The following is a 16235-nucleotide window of genomic DNA, read 5'->3' as shown; positions in this document are numbered from 1 at the left end:
TATTTTTCATAACTAATAAACATTTGTTTTAATGTTCCTATGACTTTTCTGATGGGTTGCTCCAGTGGTGCCCTGGTGATTAATACCTGAAGACTCCAGGACAATTCTGGAGCTTCAGAAACCCCAGTTGCGACTGTGCTATAATGCTGAGGAAGTGCAGCATTGTTGGAGGCACTGATCATAAATAAGACATTAAAAACTGTGTTCCCCATTCAGATACACTTTAAAATATTAAATTTCTCCATTCAAAGAAGAGCAAGAAGTTCTCCCACTGTCCTCGCTAACATTCCTCCCTCAATCAGCACCACCAAATTCAGCTCATTGATATTTGCTGGCCATTGCTATTGCCGAAGGACAGTACTTTTTTCCAATGCTTCAACAGTCACTGCACTCCCAGTTTTCATTTATTTATTTCATGTGAAGCCTTTTAAAATGTTCCAGTATTGTGGTTAGCTGTTGTATTTCAAAGCCAGTATATCTTGCATGTGGATTTCTTGCAAGTTTATAGCTTGATTCCATGTGCAGTATGCCATGCCTTAGGGTTCTCACTTTACATTGCCAACTAAGACATTTTCAGTAGATCTTCATCCACCAGCAATTTGCATGAACCATGTTTGTACAGTTTAAAGCTTCTGTTAAATTTTCTGGTATGATTGGCTTCATAGCAGTTCCTGTAAGCAGGCCAGGTTTCTGATGGGTGGAAAGCTCCATCTTTCATTCTCTACTGCATTAAGCTAACAGTGAACAGGATTGCGCTAAATGGGTTCTTGAATAACGTAGAGGACACTCTACAAGTATGGTAGCATAATGATTATGTTACAGGACTAGTAATCCAGAGATCTGGATCAATGATCCTGAGATATGAATTGAAACCCCCACCATGGCAATTGAGGAATTTAAATTCATTTAACTTAAGTAAGTCCCGAAAAAGCCTAGTGTCGGTAATGCTGCCTGTGGAACTACTGGATTGTTGCGAAAACTCACCTGTTTCACTAATGCACTTTAGGGAAGGAATCTGTGTTCTTACCTGGCCTGGTCTGGCCTACATGTGACCCCAGGCCCACAGCAATGCAGTTGTCTTTTAACTGCCCTCTAAAATGGCCTAGCAAGCCACTCTGTTGTAATCAAGAAGCTGACTTGCTGCCACTTTCTCGAGGGCAGTTCGGGATTGGCGATAAATGCCTTGCCCTGCCAGTGATGCCTATATCCTGTGAAAGAATAAAAACATAAATCACTATATCTCCTATGAATTAGATGACAGAAAATATCATGCTTTTATACCACTTCATATAGTCTAAACCACTGCCCAGATTTATTTACAAGTAAATTAGCTCACATTTGTAAAACAATACTTGTTTAAGAAAATAGAATCAGTTTCCATATGCCCTTTCCAGAATGCTTTTATCAACTTTTTTTTAGGTTTGTGGAATGAAACAGTTTCCTAAATGAATTAAATTGGCCTTCTCTTGTTGTGCAGTACAGATATATTTCTTCAGAGTTGAGATATTGCACACCTATACTACATGAACTTAAAGCCCCCATGAACACCCCCCATGAAATTCCAGATGAGCAGACAGAGTTGATAGTTTCTCAGTTTCTGAAAAACAATTTCTTTGGAAAAAACAAGGCATTTAGACTGCTAACATTTTAATAAATTGGAAAATATGACCTTCAATTGGTTGTGCTTCTTCACAAAAGATGTGTTTATTTTATTGCCCAATAACCTTAAACTACAACTTTCTGTCCCATGGTGCCAGGAGTGGTGCAATTAAGAAATCCTATCTGGGCAAAGAGAGTCTCTGCGTGACTTCAATAAATTGTCTTTATGCAACTATTTCAAATTCCAATGCAGTTTTGGAAACAATTTAAAAACTGTATATCATCAGTCTCCATCACTTGGTTCTGTAGTGATGGGGTTGGTTTAGGCTCTGAAGTCTCAGATCATTTTTTGCTTTCAAAGATCAAATGATATTCTTGAGGCTGGGAGGGAAATTCTACATGTGATGCATTCCTGTTCTCAGGTTTGGATTATGGAAGAATTGAGCTGGGTCAGGCTTTGCTCTCTCTGCCCTTTTGAGAAAATAGCTGCTTGCGCTGCTCCCATTTGGTATTTGGCTTCAGAAGCCTGAGAGCAGATTGGCTGATGCTGTCTGTGAGTGATACTTTACGCACACAAACCTTGAGAACAGAGAGGTGAACTAAATCAGAGACTGAGTGTGTTCTGGTGAGTGACACACCACCTGAATCTTCAAAGCCTTTCCACCATCTACAAGGCGCAAGGCGGGTGTGTGATGGAATTTGCCTGGACGAGTACAGCTCCAAAAACACTAAAAAAGTTTGACACCAGCCAAAACAAAACAGTTTGCTTGATTGGTACCCCATGACCACCTTGAAATATTGATACACTCCATCACAGGCACAACATGTCTGTATACCATCTACAATATGTACTGCAGCAACTTGCTGTGTTACTTCAACAGCACTTTCCAAACCTGTGATCTCTACTGCCTAGAAGAACAAGAGCAGCTCATGGGGGCAGCACCACTTCCAAGCCCCCTCCAAGTCTTGCAACATCTTGACTTGAAAATATGTTGCTGTTCCTTCATAGTTGTTGGGTTAAAATCCTTGAACTCCCTCCCTAGCAGACAGTAGGCGTACCTACACCTCATGGACTGCAGTGGCTTAGGAAGATGGCTCAATACCACCTTCACAGACTATGCAACATCTCCTGCAATGCCTATCGCTAGAGGAACCCTGCACTGTTGCAGATCTTGCCGAATTCAACAACAAGGCGCAAAATTGTGTCCAGTTCTGGCTGGGCCATGTATAGACTGTCTGTGGACACAATCTAACTAAACCACCTTCTCAAGGGCAATTAGGAATGAGCAATAAATTCTGGCTTTGCCAGCGATGTCCACATTCCCTGAAGGAATAAATAAAATAAATCACTGAATTAAGCATCAATGTAACTGGGAATGAAACTTGAGATTTTGTTTGTATTACACCTAGGCGAAAAAGCAACTATTTTAATGTCTTGTGTCAGATGTGGTCCAGTGATGGCATTCTCACTCGGAGTTAGAAGATTGTGGGCTCAAGCCCAGCTCCAGGTACTTGAGCACGTAATCTTGGCTGAAAGTTCATTGCACCACTGAAGGAGTGCTGCACTGTTGGAAGTGCAATCTTATGGATGAAATGTTAAACCAGTGCTCCCTCGGTTGGACGTAGAAGATCTTGTAGCATTATTCAACAAAGAGCAGTGGACTTCTCCTGGTGTCCTGGCCAATAAGTGTCCGTCAACTAGCATTATTGAAACTGAGTATTTTTTCCTTTTCTTTCCTCTTCTTTCATTCACTCTTTCTGTCGTTTTGTTTACCCCTTTCTTTTCTCCTTTATTTTTCTCACTTAAAGCTTCTTGTGTCTATTGTCTATGTTGTCACCTTTGAAAATGAACAAGGTAGACACTGTCAGGGTTCACAGTTTTATAAGATGGCAGCACAATTTTCACATATGGTGTGCTGTTGTGCTCTCTAAACAGTTTGTGGCTCACCACTGCTAAAATGTGCAGGTTATTGCAGAGGATGTCGGCAGGTAGGCAAGGTGAGCACTGGGGCGGTGGCCCTGTTACTTGATGAAGGTGACAGCCATAAGACTTTGAGAAATCATTGATTCTTTGTGGGGATGCCTGCAGTGATCAGATGGCTTGCTGATGGAAGAGGAGCAGCAGAATATTGCCAGTCCACAGAACAACAACTTGCATTTATATAGCATCCTTAAAAGTAAAACACCCCAAGGTGCTTCACATGAACATAATCAATCAAAATTTGACATAGCTGTATAAGGAAATTTTAGGACAGGTGGCCAAAAGCTTGGCAAACAGCTAGGAGTGAAGAAGCATCTTCGAGGAGAGAGATTTAGAGAGGAATTCTGGAGCTAATGGCCTAGACAGCTGAAGTCATGTTCACAGGTGGTGGAGTGGTGAAAAATTGGGGTTGTGCAAGAGGAATGGAGAATTGGAGGAAAGCAGATGTTGTGATGTGGACAAGGCAGTATTCATTACCCATTCCTAGTTGCCCTGAATGCATTAATGGTTGAACACACTGGGCAGGTTTTTTTGGTTGGCGGGCCCGGGAGCGGCCGAGGAGTGGACCGCTGGGCTGATCGCAAATTCATGCTAGCTAGCCAATTAACAGCCAGCTAGCGTGAAATGCACGCTGAAATGCTCGGCGCTGCTGGGGTGGGGGTGGGAGGAGGGCAGGCACTGACGTAAGCGCGGGCACGGGGGAGCCAGAATGAAAGCTCCCTGAAGGCAGAGAGCTGCCTCAGGGAGCTGAAAAATTTAAAACCAAGAAATAAATATTTTAAAATCCGGAAAAAAATGTCCATGTATCAGAATCAGTCACCTGAACATATACATGATGAAAATTCTGTCCGTACATTTTAATTTTTTGAAATTTAATAACGGAAACCTCATCCCGCTTTGGATGAGGTTTCATCAAAAATGCAAAGTCCGCCTGGCAGGTTTTCCCATCCGCCAACTGTAAAGTTGGACAGACTACAAAAAATTGGGGATAATTGGCTTAATTGCCCTCTTAATTGTCAGCAGGCGTGCTTCCAACTTTTGCACGTGTCCACCGACTGAAATATCATGCGCCATTTTGTGCTCGAGCGGGTTGGTCGCACGCCCGCATGCCGACCTAAAAATTCTGTCCATTGTGTGGAATAGTGTGAAGTGTAGGCTGACTAAGTTCCCTTCCCTTCCCTGAATGACATTAATGAATGAGCTGTTTTTCATTTACAATCTGGGTGCTGTTTGATCTTCTTTTTCAGTGCCCGCTGACAAATTGCTAGATTTATTGCATTCATTTTCCCAACTTGCCATGGTGGGATTTAAACTCATGACCTGTGGAATGCTTGCCCAGGACCATAACCACATAACCACTACACAGAACCCAGTTAGGAAAAGAATGGTAGGGGGAGATCCTGTTACTATTATGAGGAGGATGGGAAGATGGAGACACTAATCTTGATGCAGCAAGGCAAAGAGCTGAGAATGGGAAGGCAAGTTGCTTTCTGGGCTTAGAAAGCCTACATTAGAAAGCAGCAAAACTATGAGAGAGAAGTCTTTTAGTGTCTTAAATATTTTAAAAATATTTGCTAACTTTGTTTATAAAACTTTTTCTGTTTTAGAAATTGGATGTTAAATCACTCATCAAGCTGACCTACCACAAAAACAGTGAAGGTACGTACTCACTGACTGTCTCTGCCATTGCCACAATACATATATTCTATGTTCAGTACTTTTTTTACCTGGATTGGAGAGCTTTCTTTTCTAATAAATAGGCAAAGGATCATGCCGTTGATCCAGAAAGGATTTTGTTGGGTGGAGCTCTGCTGTTTCCTTCACACCACTAATTAGAGACTTCAAATTGTTTGTAAAGATATGTGAAAGAAAGTAGTTTGAATGAAACTGATTGCTTTAACACTGACTAATTACAATATTACAGCTCATGTCCTTGCATTTGTAAAGCTCCGCCAACACTTAAACCAAACTCACTGGGTACTCTGGACAAAGACATTTAGGATGGATAGGCAAAAAGGAAAAGGAGGTGGGGAATTGCTGTTAATTAAGGATGAGATCAGTACATTAGTGAGAGAGAATCTTAGATCAGAAGATCAAGATGTAGAATCAGTTTAGGTAGAGCTAAGAAACGGCAAGGGGCAGCAAACATGGGTGGGAGTTGTTTATAGGCCACCAAACAGTAGTGGTGATGTAGGGCATAATATAAATCAGGAAATTAGAGGTGCATGTAATAAGGTGGGGGACTTAAATCTACATATAGACTGGGTAAACCTAACTAGCACTAATTCTGTGGAGGACGAATTCCAGGAATGTATACAAGATGGTTTACTAGAACAGTATGTTGAGGAATCAAGTAGAAAATGGGCTATTTTAGATCCAGCATTGTGCAATGAGAAAGGGCTAATTAATAATCCCATTGTAAAGGAGCCTTTAGAGAACAGTGACCTTAATATGATAGACTTTTACATTAAGTTTGAAAGTGATGTAGTTCAATCCGAAACTAGGGTCCTAAATCTAAACAGAGGAAACTATGAAGGTATGAGGGCAAAAGAAAAAAACTGCGGATGCTGGAAATCCAAAACAAAAATACCTGGAAAAACTCAGCAGGTCTGACAGCATCTGCGGAGAGGAATACAGTTAACGTTTCAAGTCCAAATGACTCTTCATCAGAACTAAGGAAATATAGAAAAGAGGTGAAATATAAGCTGGTTTAAGGTTGTGGGGGGGGGGTACAGGTAGAGCTGGATAGAGGGCCAGTGATAGGTGGAGATTTCCAAAAGATGTTATAGACAAAAGGACAAAGAGGTGTTGATGGTAGTGATATTAGCTAAGAAATGTGCTAATGGGGACATTAAGGGTGGAAAGCAGGATGAGCAAGGTACAGATAGCCCTAGTGGGGGTGGGGTGGGGGAAGGGATCGAAATAGGCTAAAAGGTAGAGATAAAACAATGGATGGAAATACATTTAAAAATAATGGGAATAGGTGGGAAAAGAAAAATATATGTAAATTATTGGAAAAAGGGGGATCGGAAATGGGGTGAGGATGGAGGAGAGAGTTCATGATCGGTAGTTACTGAACTCAATATTCAGTCCGGAAGGCTGTAAAGTGCCTAATCGGAAGATGAGGTGCTGTTCCTCCAATTTGCGTTGAGCTTCACTGGAACATTGCAGCAGGCCAAGAACGGATATGTGGGCATGAGAGCAGGGTGGTGTGTTGAAATGGCAAGCGACAGGGAGGTCTGGTCATGCTTGCGGACAGACCGAAGGTGTTCCGCAAAGCGGTCACCCAGTCTGCATTTGGTCTCTCTAATGTATTGCGAATGCAATAGACTAAATTGAGGGAAGTGCAAGTGAAGCACTGCTTCACTTGAAAGGAGTGTTTGGGCCCTTGGACAGCGAGGAGGGGGGAAGTAAAGGGGCAGGTGTTGCACCTTCTGCGGTTGCATAGGAAGGTGCCGTGGGAGGGAGTTGAGGTGTAGGGGGTGATGGAGGAGCGGACCAGGGTGTCCCAGAGGGAACGATCTCTGCGGAATGCTCCTGGGGGGCGGGGTGGTGAAGGGAAGATGTGTTTGGTGGTGGCATCATGCTGGAGTTGGCGGAAATGGTGGAGGATGATCCTTTGAATGTGGAGGCTGGTGGGGTGTTAAGTGAGGACAAGGGGAACCCTATCGTGGTTCTAGGAGGGAGAGGAAGGTGTGAGAGCGGATGCGCGGGAAATGGGTCGGACACGGTTGAGGGCCCTGTCAACCACCGTGGGTGGAAAACCTCAGTTAAGGAAGAAGGAAGATATGTTAGAGGAACTGTTTTTGAAAGTGGCATCATCAGAACAGATGCGACAGAGGCGAAGGAACTGAGAGAATGGGATGGAGTCCTTACAGGAAGCGGGGTGTGAGGAGCTGTAGTGTAGGTAGCTGTGGGAGTCGGTAGTCTTGTAATGAATATTGGTGGTTTATCACCAGAAATTGAGACAGAGAGGTCAAGGAAGGGAAGGGAAGTGTTCCATGTGAAAATGATGGAGGGGTGGAAATTGGAAGCAAAATTAATACATTTTTCCAGGTCCAGACAAGAGCATGAAGCGACACCGAAGCAGTCATCGATGTACCAGAGAAAGAGTTGTGGGAGGGAGCCTGAGTAGGACTGGAACAAGGAATGTTCCACATACCCCATAAAGAGACGGGCATAACTGGGGCCCATGCGGGTACCCATAGCCACACCTTTTATTTGGAGGAAGTGAGAGGAGCTTAAGGAGAAATTGTTCAGTGAGAGAACAAGTTCAGTCAGACGGAGGAGAGTAGTGGTAGATGGGGATTGTGTTCGGGCCTCTGTTCGAGGAAGAAGCGGAGAGCCCTCATCCTGGTGGGGGATGGAGGTGTAGAGGGATTGGACGTCCATGGTGAAGAGGAGGCAGTTGTGGCCAGGGAACTGGAAATTGTTAATATGATGTAGGGTGTCAGAGGAATCGTGGACGTAGGTGGGAAGAGACTGGACAAGGGGAGAGAGAATGGAGTCAAGATAGCAAGAAATGAGTTCCGTGTGGCAGGAACAGGCTGACACGATCGGTCTGCTGTCCCAGTCCTGTTTGTGGATTTTGGGTAGGAGGTAGAAGCGGACTGTCCGAGGTTGGGAGACTATGAGGTTGGAAGCTGTGGAGGGAAGATCTCCAGAGGAGATGAGGTCAGTGACAGTCCTAGAAACAATGGCTTGATGTTCAGTGGTGGGGTCATGGTCCAGGGGGAGGTAGGAGGAAGTGTCTGCGAGTTGATCCTCAGCCTCTGCGAGGTAGAGGTCAGTGCGCCAGACAACAACAGCACCACCAAAGTATGAGGGCAAATTGGCTATGATAGATTGGAAAACTGCATTAAAAGGTATGGGGGTCGACACAATGGCTAGCATTTAAAGAATTAATACATAGTTTACAACAAATATACATTCCTTTGAGGCACAAAAACCCAACAGGAAAAGTGATCCAACTGTGGGTGACAAGAAAAATTAAGGAGTGTATTAGATCACTGGTTTTCAAATTGCCGTTCGTGAACTCTCAAGGATTCATGAAGTTTCCAGGGGTTCACGGGAAGAATCTCCTAATGGCGGAAGCAGAAGTGTTTGCATGCCAAAATTGTGGGAAAATGACAGTTGTCAGTTTGGTGCCCACCAGTGAACAGTGCCTGGGTTCTCTGGTGGATGCCAGCGCTCATTGGCTGAGTAGCCTGTCATTCAAGATGGTCAATGTCTAAAGGAGCCTATCATGTATGTAGACCATCTTGATTGACAGACCCAGTAGAACGCGCCTTGACTTGCACCTCGTGACTGGACTTGAAGTTGGAGAGTTGTCAGTGGTCGGGTGCACTGTGTCTTCTGCTTGGACTTGAGAGTCATGTACTGCCTGTGCCTGTATGAGTGAAGCTTTTAGGCAAGTACCTGCATTTTAATTTAATTCCCCGGCCAGCCGAGTTCTACACCTGCCCCCCACCTCCCTCGCATCTGAAAAGGCTGGCCCCCTCCTCCCGACCTCATCCTTGCTGCTTCAACGATGTTTTCTGTGGTTCTGGCCTGGGTCCTTCCCTTCCCGACCTCTTCTCTAAATCCTGAAGGAGGACTTCAGGATTTAGAGACGAGGTTGGGAGGGGAACGGCCCTGGGCCACAGACAGACACCATGGCTCAGGGCCCTTCCCCTCCCTATCTCAAGTCTTGACGTCACCCCCCAGTCCAGTCCCTTGACGATGGACCTGTGGTAAGATGGACTCTTACCCCTTTTTGGGGATTTCTTCTGAGTCCTCCCCCACTCCCTCGACACAACGTTGAAGGACTGGGGGAGGATTTCTGCCCATCTGAATGTTAGGGTGCTGCTTCTCTTGTTGGTAGAAAATTGAAGATTCCTTTATTGCATCTCTATAGCCATGTGCCCTCATGCCCAATATTAAAGGCTTCATTTAGTTGTGACTGGTGACATAATCTGGCCAGAATGGAAATGATTAGGCCATTCCCTCATCAATCACACTTGGAGTCTAGCAATTCTGTAAGTAACTAGGTTTGATTTTGCGCATATAATTTGTATTAGGTAGCTATCCTTCCCTAATTGCATTTTGCTGGAGAAATAATCCTGCTGCATACTGCTTCTTTGCTCAAGAGTTCAAAGGCTCCCAGGATGTGTCCTGCCTCCAATTTGCTAGCTGACAGAGTAAATATTCTGTTTGAATATTAAAATAATCTCATCACTGGGTTTTTGGATGTGGTCAACAGCCTGGGCATCTGGCAGACAAGTATCTCCCCTTCTTACTTTCTGTGGTAGCTTTGGGCACATATTCAAAGGTACAATATTGCTATGCTCTCATCAATGCAATCAACAATAAACTGCAAATTGAAACTCCCAGTTTAACTACAAGTTTAGGCTTAATCAAAGTGCTGTGAGTTACGGAACTGAAATTTTGGAAGAGTGTTACTGTTTTCATAATGTCATAAAATTAATAATGTAATGATAAATAATAATGTAATTATTAATGGTGTGCAATGAAGTGCTATAAGAAAAACAAATTTTATATTTCCAAGATCACTGATTTTATAATTTACACTCCGGTAAAGGAGAAAACCCCTGGAAAATATTTATTTTTAGGAGGGGTTGGCATGAGATTTGGCATTTTCATGAAAGGGATTCGTGGGATGTTAAAGTTTGGGAACCACTGTATTAGATCAAAGGAAGATGCTTATCAAGTTGCCAAAAAAGTAGTAAGCTTGAGGATTGGGAACATTAGAATTCAGCAAAGGAGTACTAAGAAACTGAAAAAGGAAGAGAAAATAGAATATGAAAGTAAACGAGTGAGAAACAAAAATAGACTTAAAGGTTCTATAGGTATGTGAAAAGGAAAGATTAGCAAAGACAGATGTGGGGCCATTACAGACGGAGGTAGGAGAATTTATAATGGTGAATAAGGAAATGGCAGAGAAGCTAAACAAATATTTTGTGCCTGTCTTCACTGAGGAAGAGACAGAAAACCTCTCAGATACTTGAGAACCAAGGGACTAGTGAGAATGAGGAACTAGAAATTGGTATTAGTAAAAAAAGTAGTACTGGAGAAATTAAGGGGGACTGAAAGTTGGTAAATCTCCTGTACCTGATGATTTATATCCTAGAGTGTTGAAAGAGGTGGCTGTAGACAGTGGATGCATTGGTGGTCATCTTCCAAAATTCTATAGCTTCTGGATCAGTTCCTGCAGATTGGAAGGTGGAAAATGTAACCCCACTATTTAAGAAAGGAGGGAGAGAGAAAACGAGGAACAACAGACCTACTAGCCTGACCTCAGTAATACAGAAATTGCTAGAATCTATTAAAAAGGATGTGATAACTTAGAAAATAATGATAGGATTGAGGAGAGTCAATATAGATTTTTGAAAAGGGAATCATGTTTGACAGACCTGTTGGAGTTTTTTGAGAATGTAACTAGCAGAATAGATAAGGGAGAACCAGTGGGTATGGTGTATTTGGATTTACAGAAGGCTTTCAACAAGCTTCCACAAACGAGGTTAGTAAACAAAATTAGAGTACATGGGATTGGGAGTAATGTACTGGCATGGATTGAAAATTAGTTAATGGACAGAAAACAGGATAGAAATAAGTGGGTCATTCTCAGGTTAGCAGTTTGTGACTAGTACTGCAAGGATCAGTGTTTAGGCCCTAGCTATTCACAATCTATGTCAATGATTTGGATGTGGAGACCAAATGTAATGTTTCCAAATTTGCTGATGACCTAAAACTAGGTGGGGCTGAGAGCTGTGAGGAGGATGCAAAGAGGCTTCAAGGCAGTTTAGACAGGCTAACTGAGTGGGCAAGAACATGGCAGATGGAATATAATGTGGAAAAATGTAAAGTTATCCACTTTGGTAGGAAAAACAGAAATGCAATGTATTTCTTAAATGGTCAGAGATTATGAAGTTTGATATCCAAAAGGACCTGGGTGTCCTTGTTCACAAGTCACTGAAATCTCACATGCAGGTGCAGCAAGCAATTAGGAAGGTCAGTGGTATGTTGGCCTTTATTGCAAGAGGAATTGAGTACAGGAGTAAAGATGTCTTGCTGCGGTTGTAGAGATTTGATGACACCGCAGCTGGAGTATTGTGTACAGTTTTGGTCTCCTTACTTAAGGAAGGATATGCTGGCCATGGAGGGAGAGCAACAAAGGCCCACCAGACTGATTCCTGGGATGGCAGGATTGTCCTGTGAGGAGAGATTGAGGAGACTGGGCTTATATTCTCTAGAGTTTTGAAGAATGAGGAGTGATCTCATTGAAACAAAATTCTTACAGGGCTCGACAGGATAACAGGACCGATGTTTCCCCTGGCTGGGGTGGGGGTATCTAGAACCCAGGGGACACAGTCTCAGAATAAAGGGTAGGCCATGTAGGATTAAGTTGAGGAGGAATTTCTTCACTCAGAGAATGGTGAACCTTTGGAATTATCTACCCCAGAGGGCTATGGAGGCTCAGACATGGAGTATATTCAAGACAGAGATCAATAGATTTCTAGACATTAAAGACATCGAGGGATATGAGGATAGTGCGGGAAAATGGCATTGAGGCAGATCACCCATGATCTAGTTGAATGGCGGAGCAAGCTCAAGTGGCTGGTTGCCCGCTCCTGCTTCTATTTCCTCTGTCCCTATAAAAGGTGGCAACTGTTTGAATGGTAGATGATATGCAATGTTGGGGGAGAGACAGGAACAATTATGGTTATTAACAGACACAGCCTGGTCATTTAATGTTATTTTTACTAATACCAAAACCAGGTTAAGTGTCAAAGTTTGACTCATTCTCATTTGGACGTCTTAGCATTGTAAAGTAGGAAGGCATCTGCTGCAACTTGTTTCCCACAAGGAATGAGCATTACAAACTAAATCTCACCGGGCTCCTCTGGTCTGAAAGCTGCTACAGCATAAATAGGCAGAAACCTGTCCTCTGGGTCAAGGAATTATGCAGGATATAGATTCAGCTAAATGAATTGTATGCATTTAAAACTTAGGCATTGCTATTCCAATTTTACAAATCACATTCCCTCCAGAAAAAATATAGGTGTTCCTGTAATTCCTTCCTGTGTAATTATCTGTGAATACAGCACTTGGACTTTGTCTGAATTTAATGTGCATCATTTCAACTTGTGAGAGGTGCCCATTTTTTTATTGGATGCACAGTTATCTAAATGATGCTCCTGGTTTGAGTTAAACAGGCACTCTGTACTTGTAGATTGAGTGAGTGCATGTATAAAATAACAAAATAATGATGAGGACTTGCTAAACTTCCAAAGTGATTTCTGAGCTTCTGCACATATAAGTGAATCTGGCTAATTCCTATTTGAAATTATCTGCTTGCATCAGAGCAAAACCAAGTAAGACAGTTTTAAGGTACAAGAGCCCCATCTCTCTCTATCCTGCTTGCAAACTGTTGCCAATGTTTAGAAATTGGAGGTTAGGACAGTGGCATTTCAATGATGCCTGTGCTGAGTCCAGTGCTGTCAGTGTCTCTACTTTACTGTTGTTTTCTGAAGCCCTATTCATTTATACCGTAGTTTTAAGTTTAGTAAATGGTGCCAAAATGGTTTTATCATGGAATTGGTTTCTGGTTCCCTTACTGAATATAAAACAAAGCATGCCGTTTGAAGACAGGTGCTTTTAGTTCGGATTAAAAACACATTTTCAGTTTTCCATTTTATTAATTGTTTTAGTGAAGTCTGACCTAGATACACTTATTCAAACACTAGGCTAAAAATATTCTCTGCACAGGAACATACTTTGTACACAATGTATAACGACTTGAGAGCAGATTTTAATCAATTGGCATCCCATTCAATTCAGTAACCGCACGGAGCTGATGCAATAATATACATAATAGCAAACAAAAAAGTTAAGCTAAGTGCATGTTTATTGTAGTATAAATTGAGAAACCTCGGCAGTGATCCATTGCCCATGTTGTTAGATTGTATTTTTAACAACTGTGTCTTGCATAAGCCACATTTGCCTCCAGTGAAATTTAGTTATGCCAAAGCCATCATTCTTGGGCCTAGCCACACTTGCTACTAATTCCATTCCAATCTCAGTATCCTAATTGATATTTAGCAGAATTTCCACCCCATGTCCTCTATCACAACAACAGCCTTCTTTCACCTTTGTGACCTCACCAGTCTCCATGCCTGTCTCAGCTCATCTGTTGCTGAATCTCCCATGCATGCCTTTGTTCCTTCCAGACATGTCTAATTCAATGCTATTTGGGCCAGCCTCCTGTCCTCCACTGTCTAAACACTTGTCCATTCAAAACCTTATCCCATGCCATGTTTTGGCCACCCATCACCCCTGCCCTTCCTGACATAAGTTTGCTCTTGATCCCCCAATACCTAAGATTTAAAATTCAAATCCTTGTGTTTAAATCCCTTCATGACCTTCACTCCTCCCTATCTGTGTCTTCAGATGCTTAGCCACTGTATGGAATTCTTTCTCTAAACCTCCATGCCTCCCCGCCTTAAAAAACTGCTTAAAAAACCTTCTTTTTGACCAATCTTTTGGCCATCCCTCCTGATATTTCCATGGGACTGTTTTCTAGATACTTTTCTTACTGCTGTATGTCATTTATATTCATTTATTTGTAGGGAAGCCCGTAACCTGATCTCAAAAATAGTTTCCTCTGCCCTCTTGTCCATGGTAACTTAAAACATATTAACCTTGCATCCAGGTAGAAATGCTAATTAGCTATCCTCAATCCCACCTCCCCTTCATCTTAGAAGTAAATGGACAGTTTTATAGCATAACTGTTTACAACGTGATGCCAACAACGCCTTTCTGGGACTTTGGGAGACTCAGAGTCTACTCATTGCAAACTCAGACTACTGTCATTGTTTCCAAGTGTGAATGCATTGCACAGTAAAACAATCTAAGCCTTTCTTTGATCTCTAACAATCAAACCACCCAGGCTTACTATCAAGCAGACTACCGAACAGGTCACACGACCCCCTTCATTTATCTTAAATTTAAAGATACAGTCCCAAAATATAACTTTATAAACCTTGCAATTGCAAGACCAACTACCACCCTAACTTCCAACCTTCCTTTTTCCTCATCTTTAGATATGTTGCCATCCCCCAGTTCCATTCCCATCTGCCCAACACCTTCCTATTTGAAACCACCTAGTCCAGTCTGTGCCCTCCCACAGCACCAAAATTACCCTCACCAAAGTCATGGATGATATTTTTTGTAACCATGGTGTACTCTGCCTTCACATCCACCTTGTCCTTTTTAGAGTTCAACATGGTTGACCACACCTTCTCCTTCCAACACTGTGCCTTCATTCAGCTCCGTGGGACTGCCCCTGCATAGGTCCACTCTTTCCCCATCTGCAAGTAACAAGAGCATCTGTAACAAAACTTTGTATCTCTATGCTGTCAAGGCTGGAGTTCTCAAAGATCAGTATCCACTTCTTTATCTACCTGCTTCACCATCACAACAACATCTGTAGACATGGGGTCGGCTTTCCACCACCTTTCCTGACCCTTTGACCACCTCTCTGGTGTGACAGTCTGTCTAACATCCAGTCGTGGATGAATCTTAACTTCTTCCAATACAACACTGGGAAGACTAAAGCCATCATCTTTGGCCCTTGCCAAAAACTTTGCTTCCCTGCCACTGATTCCAAATCCCTTGCCAGCCACTGCTATTGGAAACCAGAAACCGTTGACGTCAACTCAATTTGAAAAATAACACACTGCGTTCATACGATCTGATCATTCACTGTCATTGAACAGTGTGCCATTGCACATGCACCAGAATCTACAGATAACTGACAGATTAAAAATCCTTTCAAAAATGTGCAACTGACACTACCACTATTTGCTTGTCATTCAACTCTTCAGTTCTAGTGAAATGTGCCTATATTCATAATTGGTGGGTTTTATTTCTTTCACATAGTACTGTTTCGCAAAAAAATCACTAAATTTTCTTTGTCTCACTGCTCAGTAAGTGGCCTATTTAAGTCAAGAAGGGCAACTGTTATTTGCAGAAAACAAAAGCTATTTTTGAGTTGTAAGGTACAAAACATGTGTTTTAATCACATTCTCACACAAGCCAAGCCATTGATAAACTTCCCATCAACGTGTCTCTGCAAATATGTTTGATCTGAATTAAATTTTTAGATCAGAAGAAATTCATTCAGTTCAGAATAATTTTCCCTGCTGCGTTTTGGTGCATTACAGTTTTCAACAGCTTTCCTACACTGCCAACAATTTATGTGTTTATACATTCTTATTAAAGTGTTTTGTTTCGTGGTGTGGCACTGTATGAATTTCAGCTCTTCCTGTTGCTTAGAGCCTCACAAAAAACAAAATATGTTTTTGGTCAAGATCTTTGTTACCGGCAGTACAAAATAAAATTGATACCCCTAAAAGAAAAATGGAAGTATCTTTTTCAAATCACACTCTTTGGATTAACGGCACAACATTTTGAACTTTACACAGTCCACAAAATCCTTGCAGTGCTAAGAAAACAGCATCTGGCAAAGTAAGGTTGCAAAATCAATAACATTCTAGTCTTCTTGGCAACAAATTTGCTGACATTTCTCTGAATGATGTACCAGTTCCATATGTTAGTTCTTGAGCTTGTTACAATTTTAGTTAAAATGAAGCAG

The 16235-nt window shown here is 42.2% G+C and overlaps 1 protein-coding gene across 1 annotated transcript in view; it reads left to right on the top strand.

The window, feature by feature from the left end:
* ppil2 (peptidylprolyl isomerase (cyclophilin)-like 2) overlaps positions 1–16235 on the top strand; it is a 406540-nt gene that overhangs the window by 81229 nt on the left and 309076 nt on the right. The window contains exon 6 of the mRNA XM_078553895.1: positions 5188–5239. Coding sequence (XP_078410021.1) covers positions 5188–5239 — 52 coding nt within the window. The remainder of the gene's footprint in view (positions 1–5187; positions 5240–16235) is intronic.

Source organism: Cetorhinus maximus, chromosome 12, assembly GCF_964194155.1.
Source record: "Cetorhinus maximus chromosome 12, sCetMax3.hap1.1, whole genome shotgun sequence".
NCBI classification, from domain to species: domain Eukaryota; kingdom Metazoa; phylum Chordata; class Chondrichthyes; order Lamniformes; family Cetorhinidae; genus Cetorhinus; species Cetorhinus maximus.
This window is presented reverse-complemented; position numbering and strand designations above follow the sequence as displayed.